The sequence below is a fragment of the Eucalyptus grandis genome, chromosome 1 (genome assembly GCF_016545825.1).
Source record: "Eucalyptus grandis isolate ANBG69807.140 chromosome 1, ASM1654582v1, whole genome shotgun sequence".
Taxonomy (NCBI): domain Eukaryota; kingdom Viridiplantae; phylum Streptophyta; class Magnoliopsida; order Myrtales; family Myrtaceae; genus Eucalyptus; species Eucalyptus grandis.
In genome coordinates, this window is record NC_052612.1 from 15752443 (window position 1) to 15768940 (window position 16498).

Below are 16498 nucleotides of genomic sequence, written 5' to 3' on the forward strand. Positions count from 1 at the left end.
CAAAATTTATTGACAATCGACACTAAACCGATTTTTCTGTCGTTTTGGTATCCGTGTGCTCGTAATTAAAATCTTGAGATTCATGCAAAAATCAAGGGTCGCTAATGGATCGAAGATGCACATTATGGTTCGAAAATAATCGGCCACAAGTTATTTGCACCGAAAATTTCCAAAAATTACCCGATAGTTTAGGCCGCGTTGAAATCACGTTCGACTGAATTTAACTGTGAAATTTACTCCGATTTCAGAAAATTGAAAAACTCTAGTGTGTCACAATTCATCCCAGGGACATTGTTGCATCTTCTCAAAATTTATTGATGATGAGAATTGTTCATGAAATGTGCAAGAACAACAAACTAAAAGAGCAAGAGAATTGTCACATTTTAAGTAGGATTTTTAAGGCTTTTAATGTGAAGCAACTTAAGAGGTATTATAAGTTGTTACTAAGGGATTTGACCCTATTAACTTAAATGTTAGTTTGGCAAATAGGAAAGGGGGAAAAGTCTCAACAAGAAAGGAAAATTCGTAAGAAGGCATGCCCCCATGAATTTCACCTCAATTTTCATGCCATTTGTGTGGAATAATGATGCATAAAGTAGAGGACCACTTGATAGGGATAGGAATTCAATTTCCATGGAAAAACTACGAGAACCAACTTCAAATTCGGATTCAGCGGTTTACATGAATTCCAACCTTTTCTTTCATATCTTTTAGAAGAGACAACGTTGGAAACTTTGTGGGGCCTATGATGGTGATAGGTGGTCAAAATTTCCATGGAAAAATAGGCCAAAAGCTGAAGGAAATTTCAGTGAAACTTTCAAGCATTTTCCTCTCTCCTTCCCATCCTTTACCCACGCATGAACGTCTGCTGTATTTTACAATGGCAACTTCCATTTTTTTTTTCCTTTCTTCCTCTTATTTTATTCTTCTCCCTTGTCTCTTTCAACGTACAAGCTATTGCTTTCTCTTCCCTTCAACGTGCTACTCTCGTTTTTGCTTTCTCTTGAACAACAAACCGGAGACTAAGAAACAAAACAGAGCAAGGCATGAACGTGACGTTACCAAAAATTCTTGGACCCACATAAACATCAACCGCCTACCACCATGGTTTTTATATATAGGTCGGATAGTTCGAGTGAGGAAAAAACCCCCTCACCTGCACAAGAACCACACAACAGACCAAAATCCATATTTAGTTCTCTCTACCGAAAAATTTATAAATCCGTGTGTTGCTGTTGCCGTCACACCACAGCACATTCCTCTGTGGTCTCGGCTCATCACCATCACCGAGAGGCTCAAGACTGGTCTCTATGTTGCTGTCCAACCACCAACAAGAGCTGCTGTTAGCTGTGAATAGGTAAGTTGTCTCATAAACTTAGATTAGGGGCTGAGTACATTCTTTAGGGATTTTTATGTAGAGGAACCATGTAGATGAAGTTATATGTAGATGAATATTACTTAGGGATGTTATAATTGCTATATAAAAGTTTAGATAGGGTTTATAGAGCAAAACAAATGTCGTGGAGGAAGAGTCGGAATAGAACAGTGGCTGTTTTCTAAAACAGTTTTCAGGACATGACTGTTTTGCTGATTTTGTGGATAACTTTGTGATGCGATTTTGAAGAAATTTCCTTCTGAAGAAATGTTTTGGACATCCTAAATAATAACATATATTTCTCTCAGAATTTTTAGAAATTGAAAATATGACGATTTTAATGACGTCATCATCGGAACAGTATTTCAGACAGTTCTGTAACCCGTAACCTACCATGATTCCAAGGGTTGTTACCTACCTTTAGAGGTCGAATTTCCAATCGGTTCCTTCATGAAAGTTGTTCCTCACAACTTATAATATAACATAATCGAATTTCAAATCAAATGGATAATATTTCAACCCAAAACCAAACTGATTTCAATGAGTTAGACTCTCTGGAACTGGACCTGATTTTTGTGCTGGATAGAAAGAATTTCTGGGCCGAATCCAGAGGGATCTGGATCTCGGTGTCTTCATGAAAAATGTTTTTTTATATGTTTTCTAGCACATGTCCGAATTTGAGAATTTTTCGAGATTATATGATTGAGTTTCTGACTTCAAAATTGGGAGAGTGTTATTGGGCAGTTTTCCGTCAATTTGGATGAATAAAAGTATATGCTTGTTTCGAAGAATTCTTGCTATGAAATTGCTCAGTTGATGCTGTGGATGCTATGCATAATTGATTATTGAAATGTGACATCAATCATATGCATTCACGACATGATTCCGTCACGTGCCTTTGGGGCCGGACGATGCTCATTCGAGAATGCCCCAAGTCAACGGATGTTGGGCCGATGCTCCTTAATTGGAATGCCTTCTAGATATAAATGTTGCCGCGCTCAACGGTGTGAGGCAAAGCCTGGTTATACCGGATGACTATTATCTCTTAAAAATTGGCCACGGTCAATGATCTGACATATGCATCCCTATCTGTATGCGCACTGAAGTATTCAATTGCTAAGTGATATTAATGTGATATTGTATGATTGAATGCCACTAATGTGCAAGAAAGTGCAAGTGATGAGAAAGGGTAAGAAGGGTGATTAGACTGCATGTATATGTACCCTTCTTCTAATATAGGTTTAGTAGATAACTTACCTATTCATAGCTAACGGCAGCTCTTGTTGGTGGTTGGACAGCAACACAGAGACCAGCCTTGAGCCTCTCGATGATGGTGTTGAGCCGAAACCGCAGAGGAATATGCTGTGGTGTGACAGTAACAGCAACACACGGATTTATAAATTTTTCGGTAGAGAGAACTAAATATGGATTTTGGTCGGTTGTGTGGTTCTTGTGCGGGTGATGGGGTTTTTTCCGCACTCGAACTATCCGACCTATATATAAAAACCATGGTGGTAGGCGGTCGATGTTTATGCGGGTCCAAGAATTTTTGGTAACGTCACGTTCACGCCTTGCTCTGTTTTGTTGCTTAGTCTCCGGTTTGTCGTTCAAGAGGGAGCAGAAACAAGAGTAGCACGTTGAAGGGAAGAGAAAGCAACAGCTTGTACATTGAAAGAGACAAGGGAGAAGAATAAAATAAGAGGAAGAAAAAGAAAAAAGAAGAAGTGGAAGTTGCCATTGTAAAATACAGCAGGCGTTCATGCGTGGGTAAAGGATGGGAAGGAGAGAGGAAAATGCTTGAAAGTTTCACTGAAATTTCCTTCAACTTTTGGCCTATTTTTCCATGGAAATTTTGGCCACCTATCACCATCATAGGCCCCACAAAGTTTCCAACGTTGTCTCTTCTAAAAGATATGAAAGAAAAGGTTGGAATCCATGTAGACTGCTGAATCCGAATTTGAAGTTGGTTCTCGTAGCTTTTTCCCATGGAAATTGAATTCCTATCCCTATCAAGTGGTCCCTCTACTTTATGCATCATTATTCCACACAAATGGCATGAAAATTGAGGTGAAATTCATGGGGGCATGCCTTCTTACGAATTTTCCTTTCTTGTTGAGACTTTTCCCCATTTTCTATTTGCCAAATTAACACTTAAGTTAATAGGGTCAAGTCCCTTAGTAACAACTTATAATACCTCTTAAGTTGCTTCACATTAGAGGCCTTAAAATCCTACTTAAAATGTGACAATTCTCTTGCTCTTTTAGTTTGTTGTTCTTGCACATTTCATGAACAATTCCCATCATCAATAAATTTTGAGAAGATGCAATAATGTCCCTGGGATGAATTGTGACACTAGAGTTTTCAATTTTCTAAAATTTGAGTAAATTTCACAGTTAAATTCAATCAAACGTGGTTTCAGCGCGGCCTAAATTATCGGGTAGTTTTTGGGAATTTTGGTGCAAATAACCTGTGGCCGATTATTTTCGAACCACAATGTGCATCTTCGATCCATTAGCGACCCTCGATTTTTGCGCGAATCTCAAGATTTCAATTACGAGCACAGGATACCAAAACGACAGAAAAATCGGTTTAGTGTCAATTGTCAATAAATTTTATAATTAAATGGAATCACCCATGCCTAATTACATATTTCAATTGCATCGACCTATTTCCGATCCCTCATAAATTTTTGACCGTGTCGCAATGACTCTTGCAGACTAACACCATCGAGCCGTCGATTTCTGGTCGAATTCTCGAGTCTAGTGCATCAAAATTCTTTAATAACTTCCCCCAACTAGTCTAGTTTCCTCGCGAGTGATCAACTCGGAGAATAGTGCTATGGACACGTCGATGAAAAGCCCGATTCATTTAATTGAAATTAGAAGCAAAAAATCAAACTGTCACATGACCAACACAATCTCAGGACACAAAACACCAAATTGTTGACAATCGAAGCACAATAAGATGCAACACAATACAATAGAGTCAACTTCATTGAGTCTCACTAAGTACACCATTTATGTAATTCCGACCACTTGAACAATAGCAACAGTATCGAAGAACAAAGGTATAAAGACCACAAAGTTGGAGAGTACTCATTGTCAATCCAATGACGAAGTGATTGGCAAAGTCGAATCATAAAAAGGATGTGATTCTTCTTGTTCCACAAGCTGCTGGTTTGGCAATGGAGGTGGTGGGGGTGGCGGTGGCGGTGATTGCTCTCCTTGCCAGGTCCAGACAATGCCCTTGAGAGAGCTGGTCTTATTTCCTCCTTCAATACCTTATGATACTCCATTGTGTCCCCACTTGGCTTCTTCATCTCCACCAAATGAAAAGCCGGAGTAATCTCAAAGATTTCTGCATCGAAACTGAGGACACCCTGTCTTCCAACCTTGGTGCCTTTGAATTTCATTAGTCCGCCATCCTTGTTCTTTACCTTCAGCCTCAGGCGCTTGGCCATATCTTCAGCTTAGAGATTATAGTAGAAACAGGTTTATTCACCGTGAACCAAACTTCCTTTCTTTGATCCACTCCCTCAAACAATCCAGACAAGTCAAATCTTGCAGGATATGATATGATATCAAAAGCATTCAAGTTGCTAAGCCTTGAAGGTTCCTGCTTTGACAGGGCATTCAAGTTACTTTCCCTTTCACCCTCGTCAGGGCTGAATATGCATCCACATTAAGAGACGGCGATTCTTTCACTTCTCTTACGATACATATAGTTTTGGAGTCTACACCTTTCCGGAACCAAGAACTCTCCATAATCTTGGTCATTGAAATTCTTGTGTTTGGGTTCGGATCTAAGATCTTCAAAAGGAGTCGACACATATTTGGGGCAAACCAGTTTTGGAAATTTGAATTCTCCTTTTCCAATCTTTCGGCACATCTCCATGAGATTAGAGTCATGAAAGGGAAAGTAACCGGCTAATAGAACAAACAAGATCACGCCACATGACCAAATATCAGCTTTGGATCCATCATAACCCCTTCGATTGATCACTTCTGGAGCAACATAAGTAGGGGTCCTGCAAGTTGTGTGGAGCAACCCATCTAGACGCTTTGATTTAGCAAGGGCACTCAACCCAAAGTCGGAAACCTTCAAGTTCCCATTCTCATCTAAGAGCAGAGTCTTTGGTTTCAAGTGACGGTGACAAACACCCCGGCTGTGACAATAATCAACCGCAGCAATCAGCTGTTGAAAGTATCTCTGTGCGGCGTCCTCCTTCACCACCTTTAGCATATTGCATGACAAAGTAAATCTTGGTCTTGGTGGCCATGACTTCGTAAAGCTCCACCACATCTGGATGCGGGTGCCTAATAAGTGTCATGACCAAAATCTCTCGTTTAATCTGATCATTCATTCCAACTTTCAAAAACTTCTCTCTGTTGATCATCTTTACAGCAGTGCTCATGCCCGTGCTGATATTTCCTCGCATAATGAACCTAGGTAAATGTCCCTTGCCCAAGTAATCTTCCCAATTCATGTCGGCGCATCAGAACACCCCCTCTGTTCTCCATTTCAACTGAGTACTTCACGTACTTTTATGAAAACTTTGTACAATATAACCAACTACTAATATGTACAGAAATTAGAAGAAAATCAGAAATGCTCAACCATCTTCAGAGACATCATACTTCAGGGTAGCATATTCTCTCGAGTTACATTTTATAGAGGACATGCAAGAAACTATGATGACTGATTTATCAACTATCCCTCCTCATCCAAGATAATCAAGGGCTCTCCGCATAGAGTTAAAGCCCCATCAACCTTCAGAAAAGGATTCTCAACTTTCAAGCACATCTTTCAGCATTTCCGGGTTGTGATGATTTCCTAGAGAATACTGCAGAAGGGAAGCACTGCATAATTGAGTGTCTGAGGGGACGGTGGAGAGCCAAAACTAAGCTTCGATCTGCTGAAAATGCTAGAAATATATCCTGCAACAGAAAATGGTAGAAGAGGATACAGTCATTGACTAACATGACGTTGAAAGAGTGCATAATTCTGACTGTAAATAGCTTGAACGCCAATTAAGCAACCCAATACACATGAGATATGCACCATCCAAGAGCTGCAAACCCTACTGAACCAAGAATCAAGGGAAGCAGTTTGCAAAAATTCAGATTAGGAACTTGAAAAAAGGTAAGCAGATATAAATTAAGAGAGAATATGGCATGAGAGCAGTACAAAATATTAGCCATGACATTGATCCTAATCTCTTAGACAACGTCCGCGAAACAATTCAAAAGTTACAATAATGCCAAATATCCATTGCATTCACATAGTTGTCTCTTGAACCACGACAAGTTACAAAAGATGACTCAAAAACAATTAATGGACCAAATTCAATGTCGAACAGAAAGATGCCTATAGAGAGCTTCCATTCAAAAGAGGGGGAAAATTTTTCAACCTTTCCCCGGCAAAGAAAGATCTTCGAATCTAGAACAACCAGATATATACCGAACATAAACCAGTATTGTGCCAGCTAAATTGCCAAACCCACATCGGACACGCGAAAAATCGAACAAAAACGCAATACCCAGAAACCAAAACCTATAAAAAAAAGTACGAAATTTCTGAACACCCAAGAAATTTTCTATGAGCAAAAACACAATACCCAGAAACCAAAACCTATAAAAAAAAGTACGAAATTCCTGAACACCCAAGAAATTTTCCACCCGGCGGCGGACCACCGCCCTCGTCGGCGTCGATCTCCCTCCCGGCGGCTCCGATCCCCCAGATTCGATCGAGTCTTTTCTCTCTCTTGGTTTGGATTGTGTGGGGGCTTTTGCTGGTTTTTCGATGCGATGATTCGAGTGAAGTTTTGATTTTTCCCTCGTGCCTTTGCCACGTGCACATGACAGTCTTCCGGCGCCGCGCGAATTGAACACTCGCAAAGCAAAACACCGGAGGCAGCAGACCAGAGTAAAGCATGTTGGGTTCTCCCACCGCCCCCACCTCCTCCTCCGCCGCCGCCGCCGCCGCTTTCCGAAGCTCTCTGCTTCACTCCACCACCACTCACCGGACCAGAACTTGCCCTTCCACCTCTCACCAGGTAGAAATTCCGGCGCAATTCGTTCATCTCATAAATTTTTAGTTTTCTTGTCGTTTTGTCCTTCTCTTTTTGTAGTGGCTTTCAGTCTCAGCTCTCGGCTCTATCTGCTTTCTCTCCGTCTTGCCTCATGGGGGTCGCAGGTACCTGTGGCGTGTGTTCGACTTCAGTCGTGTTCGTCGTCGCGCGCTGCTCCTCCGATCAAAGCCATGGCTGCCGAGGCTGAGATTCTGTCCGCGCCCGACAAGGAGCTGCGCCCTTCTGCTCCTCGTACCCTTCTTTTTCTCTCGCGTCTTTAACTTCTTCGTTGATCTTATCATTCCAGATTATGAAGAGTGCTGCTTCAGCGTCGTCGTTCTTTATTCCTGGGCGTGCGCCCTTTTGTAAATGCAAAAATCTGATTTTTTTTTTTTCCTTTCTTCAACGTTCTGGGAGCAAGCAGGCATTGATATCTTTGTCTGACAAAACTGATTTGGCTTTTCTTGGAAAGGGCCTCCAGGAATTGGGGTGAGGACTTTACTTTGCACACTTCTCGTGTGTGCGTGTGTTTGCATGTGCGTGGTGTCGCATAGGTGCTGAAGCCTCACTGTTTTTGTTGGATTTTAGGCATGCCTCATTGCTTGTGGATAGTGTTTTTATACAGGGGTGCGCATGGTATAAGCACTTGTCGAGTCGGCACATTCAAGTGTTCATGTTGTCTTAACCGATCAAACATGTAGGTATACTGTTGTCTCAACTGGAGGAACCGCATCTGCTCTGGAAAATGCTGGGTTGTCTGTCAGCAAAGTGGAACAGCTTACTTGCTTCCCTGAGATGGTTTGTTTCTTTGTCCCTTACTTGCATTGTTTATTCTTTTCTTTCTTTAGTTGCCTTGTCTTAGGAGGCTGATTGTAACGAGTGATGACGACAGTCAAGATCAGCACTGCACTGATACCATACAACTTGAACTGCATCATGGCTTCAAGTGGTTTATCTGGGGTCTTCACAGCTTTTGCTAACATTATCATGCTACATCTATTCCTAACAATGGGGGGGTATAAATCGGATACCTTAACCACTTCAGACAGCTCAAGACTTTCCAGCTCATGACAAAGAAATCAATTTCAAGTCATTAATGCGCACGAAAGATTTTCAAGAGTCCTTCTACTGAGACAGTATTTTCTGGATTTTAAAGATCACAATTTTTAATTAGTGCATTCCAAGTATTTGTCATGGTTGTCTCTTTGTGAGTGGTTGTGATATCGCTGTTCTTTGAGACATTTGACAGAGGATTTTCCACTTTAACATTTAATATGATAATTTCATCTCTTTTTTCTGCAACCAGGCGCACACCACATAGAGAAGATTCTTCTTTTGGAAAAACGATTTAGATTTTAACTTGGGAATGTTACATTACTCTTTTTAACAGCTGGATGGTCGTGTAAAGACCTTGCATCCTCATATTCATGGGGGCATCCTTGCTAGGAGAGATCAACAGCATCACATGGAGGCTCTTGATAAGCATGGAATTGGTGAGTTGCCTTGTAGGTTTAATGGTCTTGTAGGTTTATGCAATCTGCATTTAAGGTGTCCACAAACAAATTCATATACTTGTACATGCTAATGTTTGTAGTAACATTCTGACAGTTTTTCAACTTGGAAATTCTGAGTACAAACAAATAATGTTCTTGGCATAATTTTACTATATTAAATGCAAGATGGAACTTGTGCAGGTACTTTTGATGTAGTGGTGGTTAATTTGTATCCTTTCTACGACAAAGTTACCTCTGTGGCTGATATTGAATTTGAAGATGGAATTGAGAATGTTGATATTGGTGGTCCTGCCATGATCAGAGCTGCTGCAAAGGTTCTTCACTATTTTATGTTCATGTTCATTGTTATTGGAGCATGCCTTGTTTATGTTTCGTTTTTGCCTCATTGCATATCAGTTTGGACGTATGCGGGAATATGATTGTATTGGTGTCTTTGGTCACATTGGGCTTGCTGATATCATGCAAACTTAGCTACAATGGCACTGTTTACTGAGAAATGTAATTGATTGAGAGCATGGTAACTTTTACATTGAGATTGTGTCACCGGACTCTCTTTTTACTATTTGGGGAATGATTTCTCTTGTGCTTTTTTGCTAAAACAACAATTTCTCCTGTGATGCTCATTAAATAGTATACTATAATAGGTATGCCTAATATGTTGCACTTTTTTTTGAAGAGTTGTTGCTGGCCTTGCCCCTCTAAATATCAATATGCATGTGGTAGTTTTTTCTGTAGTTTTTGCATCGAGTACCATTATATTTGCTCACAATCTGAATTGATGTCGACATTTGTCTCCTAACAGAATCATAAGGATGTCCTTGTTGTGGTTGATTCACATGACTACCCTGCTCTGTTGGAGTTCCTAAAGAGTAATGGAGATGATCAACAGTTCCGTAGAAAACTTGCTTGGAAGGCCTTTCAACATGTTGCTTCCTATGATTCTGCAGTGTCAGAGTGGCTTTGGAGACAAACAACTGGAGGTATTCATCTGGTTCGTGTTCTGAATTGATGTCATAGCCTCTAGGGCAATTCAAAATGCATGTAGGTCTAAATACATGCAAATGAGGGGCTATTTTAGAGACTTGGTTTGGATGCATCCTTTAGTTTGTTTCCTTTGGAGATTGGTAATTTTAGTGGTTGTGTCACCCTGTTAGTTTTCAACTGATTTATGTAGAGGTTGATGACTTCTTTTTGATAGAGAAATTCCCTCCCAGCTTAACAGTCCCTCTATCTCTGAAAAGTTCTCTTCGTTATGGTGAAAATCCCCACCAGAAGGCTGCATTTTATGTGGACAAGAGTCTTGCTGAGGTTAATGGAGGTGGTATTGCGACTGCAATCCAACATCATGGAAAGGTGAATCCCCAATTGTTATATGTTTAAATCTAAATCAATCTTTTGTGGATGTTGATATTGAAGTGGATTTAGTAATTATCTAGGTTTTAAATTTCATGAGATAGAGGAGGCAATTTCTAAAAAGGGATCTTGTTAGAGAATTAAATTATCAGACCGTGTCTTTTTTAATAGCTGAAGCTTTTTGAGCAATTGACAAAGGCCTTATGAAATCAATATGGTATCAGTGCAAGAGGTCCTCATTTCGAATCTCTGGGGCACTTTATTTATCTTCCACCCTTTTATTTTTGGTAAAATGCTAGCCTGTGTGTGATGACAACTATAGAGCATTTAAATACTAAACTACTCCATCTAACAGGGTAGCTCAAACTTTTGGTTTGGTTAGCAGTGTGACAAAATTCTACAAATCATTCTCAAGGAGCATCTAGTTTCTTTTCTTTTCCAGTTCAACTATCTGGATATTTGAATGTGCAGATTGTTAAGTTATAATAAAGCACTAATATTTATTCAGTTATAATAAAACGCTAATATGTTCTTCAAAGGAGATCAGCGCTTCAGGGGACTAATTAGCTTCCTCTTTTACTGTTCAATCATGTGTTTTTGAGATGAGATTTGATGCTCTTTAGAAGTGTAATTGCAGGAGTCGTTTGTTACACAAATTTCTTTTTCTTGATCAACATATCATGATAACAATGGCTGATCTATCTCTCATTTGTTGTGAATTATATACTGATGCTGCAGGAAATGTCGTATAATAACTATCTGGATGCTGATGCTGCATGGAATTGTGTATCCGAGTTTAGCGACCCTACATGTGTTGTTGTGAAGCATACAAATCCTTGTGGGGTGGCTTCCCGCAGTGATATTCTTGAAGCATACAGATTAGCCGTCAAAGCAGATCCTGTCAGTGCATTTGGTGGTATAGTGGCCTTCAATGTAGAAATTGATGAGGTAATTTCTTATTTTATCATGTAAGTGAAATAAGAATTCTAATTTCCTTGTATTGTAGATTCACTGAATCCTAATATAACAAACTGAAAGAGACTTGTCATTTTTCATCCATGTAGTTCCAGAGTGGAAGCCCATTCTTGAGTCAACTAGTTTGAGCTAAGAACTAGGGCAAATGTGAGGCCTATGGTCACATTCCTTACCATATGAGAATTCGTTGATAAATATAAAGGAGCATATGAGTAAACATAAAACCTCATTCTAGGCAACCCTCCAAAATGAAACAAAAATAGTGGTGTAGGTGCAGGTCTTTTGTTGTTGATTCAGGATTATAACGATTCACTTGCTAATATTGATCAAGTTGAACATCAACACTATCTTGCAATGTCCTACTGTGCATATAGAACTTGGCTAGGGAAATCCGGGAGTTCAGAAGCCCAACAGATGGTGAAACTCGGATGTTCTATGAGATTGTGGTGGCACCAAAGTACTCAAAGAAGGGGCTAGAGGTTCTCCGTGGGAAGTCAAAAACATTGAGGATCCTTGAAGCAAAGAAGAACGAAAAAGGGAAGCTTTCTCTGAGACAGGTCGGTGGGGGATGGCTGGCTCAGGATTCCGATGATTTAACTCCTGCAGACATCCAATTCAATGCAGTCTCAGGGATGATTCCACAAGAGAGTGAACTTGAAGATGCAAAGTTTGCATGGCTCTGCGTTAAGCATGTCAAGAGCAATGCCATCGTCATAGCGAAGGTTTTTTTGTCATGCCATTTTGTTTTATTTCTCTTTTGCTCGCAAGTTGACGGGAGAGCTGAATGCTATTTTGTTGACTGTGGCCAGAACAAGTGCATGTTGGGCATGGGAAGCAGACAGCCAAACCGTTTGGAGAGTTTGAGGATAGCTATGAGGAAATCTGGAGAGGAGGTCAAGGGGGCAGCTTTGGCGAGTGATGCATTCTTCCCATTTGGTAACAATCAAGCTAATTTTTCTTATATTACTTGTGATGGTGATGGAATAGCCCACAATTATCAGTGGGGAAAACCCATCGCTGGCTTTAATGGCGTGGCTGATTATGCTGCTGGTGGACAATTGTTAATGTTATGTACTTCTCTTACTTAACATCCATAAAAGGTTAGGTGATCTGGGATACATTTTAGAAAATGACATTTGGAAGTCAATACCTAAAAACTGTGATTCACATGCTTGTACTGGAGTCTTGCATCTAATGTCAAGGTCGATTTACTAAGTTGAATGTCTATTATCCGTCCATGATGGGTCTTTGTTCTCCTGTTCATGTGCAGCTTGGAACGATGCAGTAGAAGAAGCTTGTCAGAGTGGGATTGCTGTCATTGCAGAACCTGGTGGAAGCATTAGAGATCAGGATGCCATAGAATGTTGTAACAAGTATGGCGTCTCGCTTGTTTTCACCAATGTGAGGCACTTCAGACATTGATGCTGCACTTGACCTCCTCCTGCTCCAATATCTCGGGGAAATTTTGTGGAAAGAAATCCTAGTGATTTTGTTCTTCACTATACCGTGAGCAATGGGTGAATGTGTTCGTACTAAAGATGATCTGTATGTGAGTTTTGCAGTCGCTCGCTTGATTTGTGCAATTGCTTTTGGGTCTATGTGTCAGAGTCGCCGAAATGAGCGCTCACAGACTTCGTGACCGTTCTTAACATTTTGCGTTTTGAAATTGTATCGTAGCTTGGGGAACTAGGATTTGCAATGGTTCGTGAACATGAGCATTGTTGCCGAGACAATCAATAAAGAGAAGGCTTTGAAAGTTGCAAGAATTGATCAGATTGAGCGAGAGATTTCGGTCATGGGACTAATTAGGCACCCGCATGTGGTGGAGCTTTACGAGCTCATGGCCACTAAGGCCTAGATTTACGTCGTCATGGAAAATGCTAAAGGCCGCCAGCTATTCAACAAGGTAACCAGAGGAAAACTGAAGGAGACCGTAGCCCGGAGACACTTTCGACAGCTGATTGCTGCTGTCGATTGTCACAGCCGAGGCATCTGTGGCCGCGCCTTGAAACCGGAGAATCTGCTCTCGGATGAGAATGGGAAATTTGAAAGGTTTCGGACTTTCGATGGAACGTGCTCGCCATATCAAAAAGCGTCAAGATGGGTTGCTCCACAACTTCCGGGACTCCAATGTTGCTCCGGCAGCGATCGATCCAAAGGGCTGTGATGGATCTGAGGCCGATGTTTGGGCATGCGGCGTGATCTTGTCTGGTCTATTTGCTGGTTACCTCTCCTTTCATGATTCTAAAACCTCATGGAGATGTATCGAAAGATTGGAAAAGGGAGAACTCCAAATTTCCAAACTTGTTCGCCCCAGATGCGCGTCGACTCCTTACGAAGATCTTCGATCCGAAACCAAACACTGAAAATTTCAATGACCAAGATCCTCAAAAAGCTACATGTATTCATTGATCTTTACACCACAAAAAAAAGGGACAAATAACATGAGGTATAGCTAAGTTTACACTTACATATTCTCATCAGTCATCCCAAAAAAAAATGTTGAATCACTCGCTATTGAAAAGAAAATAGAAACGCTCATTTTCAATTTGGTTTCATATACTTCGTCTTTACGTTTGAATCAAGCTTCAGGAACCTTGTCACGCCCACGAATGCTGTTTTCATTCCCATTTGAGGCCTCATTGCGCGGATTGCATTGCCCCACGTCTCTCCAAATCTCGTACCTCCCCAAGATTTTCCAGCCCGGGTCTCCGACGTGCAGGCCGATGTACGTCCCGATGCCGCTGATCATGCCATAGGCTATGGAGTACGTCAACGGCATGAGGATAATCGTGGCGAACGCCGTATTCGCTTGCCTCATGTCCTCCCACTCGATCTCCACCACCGACCTCATCATCAGCACCCCCACCAGGGTCAGTGGCAGCCCCACCGCCCACGTGGGGATCGAGGCGAGCAACAGCGTGAAGAAGGCCAGGAAGAAGTAACCTGCCACGGTTATTGCCGTTAGCCTGGTCCGGCAGCCTTCCTTGATCCCCGTCGACGATTCGATGAACATCGTCATGGGTGATGTCCCAAGTAGCAACCCTACTATGATCGACGATGCATCGGACATGAAAGCAAAGTATTGGCCCTCGAAGTCGCCGTTCGCGTCTGTGAAACCAGCGAATTTGGCCATCAAGTACAGTGTCCCCGTGGAACGTCACTAGTCTCCCAGAAACTGGCTTTGTCGATGTCCTTGAAGCTCAGAGCTCCGGCCGTGGTCTTGATCGAGTGGACATCCATAATCTTCCTGAAGTACTGGTAGCGCAACTTCCCTTGCTCCGTGTCCGGGAACACCGTGACGGCGTTCTGGAGCCACAAGACGACCGTGACGAAGACGATGCTGTGTATCATCGCCCCTTTGACGTTATTCACCAGGCAATATGCGATTATTATGAACCCTACTATGCCAGGCCATAAGTTTAGGCTTGCCATGCGATTACCCAAGCGCATTATGATGTCACCTAATACAGATAATTACTTAGTGAGCCCACGTAATTCGTTGTTAAGCTGTTTAGGAAAGGCAAGTCATCTTAATTTGTCCTAAAGATAATGATATGTCGTCCTGAAAAACTGATGGTAAGTTGAGATGTACTTTTCACGGTGATGAAATAATATATGTAAGGTATGCAAAATTCATCTCCATGTACGTAAATCATCGTGTACTTTTTCATGAAGTTTATGTATATGTGATTCACCGAATCGTTCGGCAAAATGGATATCTCATTTGAAGCGATGCCTTGAGGCACCAAGCCACCCGTGCCATTGGCCAACATCACGACGGGGACTAGAGCCACTTTAGAAGATCTGGGGCGGCCTCCAAGCGTGACTAGAGTCGAAGGACTGTAGCCAATGAGCCCGATTCCTCGATTGTTTTGTAACCCGACAAATGCGAGAAACAAGCCGATAGCTGCCGTTAAAAAAAACCCAGATGGTCTTTGGGACCAGCTGCGCGAGTTTCGCTCGTAATCCGACCGCTGACGATAGAAGAAAGATCAAGCCTCCGATGAATATGGCCGCGAGGGCGCTTTTATAAGGTACTTTACCCCGGACCCGTGGAACCCGACCACGGTGTAAGCAAAGTAAGCGTTTGTACACATGCCGAAAGCCAAGCCTAAGGGGAGATTGGCCAATATTCCCATCACGTTTAGCTTTATAGGGGATGGTAGCACCGAAAAAGCTCGAGAAATCAAGAATAATCCTTTGCTAAAGTCAGAAAAGAAAAAGAGCCACTCTTTATTACGTAGCATCATCTACAGGACATGGACTAGCTTTTAGAACAAGGAAAAAAACAAAGACAGGATCGAATTCAGGGCAAACGCTTGCCTCGACTCGGATCCGCGACCGATCATGTCAATCACGATCGTTGGCATAGGTCCCACAAAATCCAACGACTGTGATCGCCGCGGCGAGGATTTCCTCAAACGTTAGACCCTCAGTGATCTGCTGAAAGCCTTGGAATACTGGAAGTGGGGAATCCTGGCGTCCGCTTCCTCTGCCGCTGCCGCCGCTTCTGCCGCTACATTGTTGTTCGCTGATTTCTTCTTACCCAGAATGGGCCTGAACAGGTTCTTGAACACTCGTCGGAAGCTCGACGGGCGTCGCTCGGCAGCTGCCGCCGTGCCACCGTGGGCCGAACTGCGGTCCGCCCTCGATGGTGCACGGCGGGGGGCTGGGGCGAGGCTCGGGTCGGAGAGGCTCCTCCCCAGCATGGCCTGGTTCAGCTGGACCTCGAAGGAGATCCGCTCGAACCGGTCCAGCAGGGTGCTCTGCTCGTCCCCGAACCGCTTCAGGACCGCGTTGATCTCGTCCACCGCCTTGGCCTGCTTGGCGTCCTGCGGCTGCTGCAACCATTTGTTCATCTTCATCGTGCGGGGCGGTCGGAGGAGGAGGAGCTTGGGGGGGAAACGGACTGATGATCTTCAAGGAAATGGAGGGGTTGCTTTGGTTGCGTTAAAGGGCTAAAGGTAACGATTTAAAGGGACGAACAGCGGTGAAGGAGATCTCGGATTCAGTACCTTGACGTTGGAAGCGAGAAAGGTATCTCAAAAGAACATTACCGACGGGAAAAGACGGTCCTTGAAGACGGGGTGGTAGTCGTATGGTCGCCAGAAGCGAAAATTGGCATTAAATAAGCAAATACAAGCTTAAGAGAGCTTTAAATAATTTGTTATGATTAATTGGGAAAAATGGTTGTCTGCTCATGAAATT

At 42.3% G+C, this 16498-nt stretch overlaps 2 protein-coding genes and 2 pseudogenes across 2 annotated transcripts; 1 reads left to right on the forward strand and 3 right to left on the reverse strand.

Annotated features, from left to right (window-relative positions):
- Positions 1–4476: 4476 nt before the first annotated feature.
- LOC104453739 lies at positions 4477–5789 on the reverse strand (annotated as a pseudogene).
- Positions 5790–6880: 1091 nt separating this feature from the next.
- On the forward strand, positions 6881–13053 carry LOC104432451 (bifunctional purine biosynthesis protein PurH). Its single transcript, XM_010044915.3, has 12 exons — positions 6881–7430; positions 7571–7697; positions 7859–7934; positions 8147–8243; positions 8836–8938; positions 9140–9273; positions 9762–9939; positions 10158–10312; positions 11051–11260; positions 11662–12009; positions 12097–12223; positions 12558–13053. The coding sequence occupies exons 1-12, from the start codon at positions 7308–7310 to the stop codon at positions 12707–12709; spliced, it is 1830 nt and encodes a 609-aa protein (XP_010043217.2). The 5' UTR covers positions 6881–7307; the 3' UTR covers positions 12710–13053.
- Positions 13054–13861: 808 nt separating this feature from the next.
- On the reverse strand, positions 13862–15429 carry LOC104453724 (annotated as a pseudogene).
- A 65-nt stretch (positions 15430–15494) lies between these two features.
- LOC104432442 lies at positions 15495–16385 on the reverse strand. Its single transcript, XM_010044910.3, has 2 exons — positions 16306–16385; positions 15495–16207 (listed from the first exon to the last, which is right to left on the reverse strand). The coding sequence occupies exon 2, from the start codon at positions 16153–16155 to the stop codon at positions 15715–15717; it is 441 nt and encodes a 146-aa protein (XP_010043212.2). The 5' UTR covers positions 16156–16207; positions 16306–16385; the 3' UTR covers positions 15495–15714.
- Positions 16386–16498: the final 113 nt, after the last annotated feature.

Bases quoted from the DNA above. Each gene is read 5' to 3' on its own strand.
- LOC104432442 (XM_010044910.3), bottom strand. From the start codon at position 16,155: ATGAAGATGAACAAATGGTTGCAGCAGCCGCAGGACGCCAAGCAGGCC.
- LOC104432451 (XM_010044915.3), top strand. From the start codon at position 7,308: ATGTTGGGTTCTCCCACCGCCCCCACCTCCTCCTCCGCCGCCGCCGCC. The intron at 7,431-7,570 runs GTAGAAATTCCG...TGGGGGTCGCAG, and splicing joins GCCCTTCCACCTCTCACCAG to GTACCTGTGGCGTGTGTTCG. The intron at 9,940-10,157 runs GTATTCATCTGG...TCTTTTTGATAG, and splicing joins TTGGAGACAAACAACTGGAG to AGAAATTCCCTCCCAGCTTA.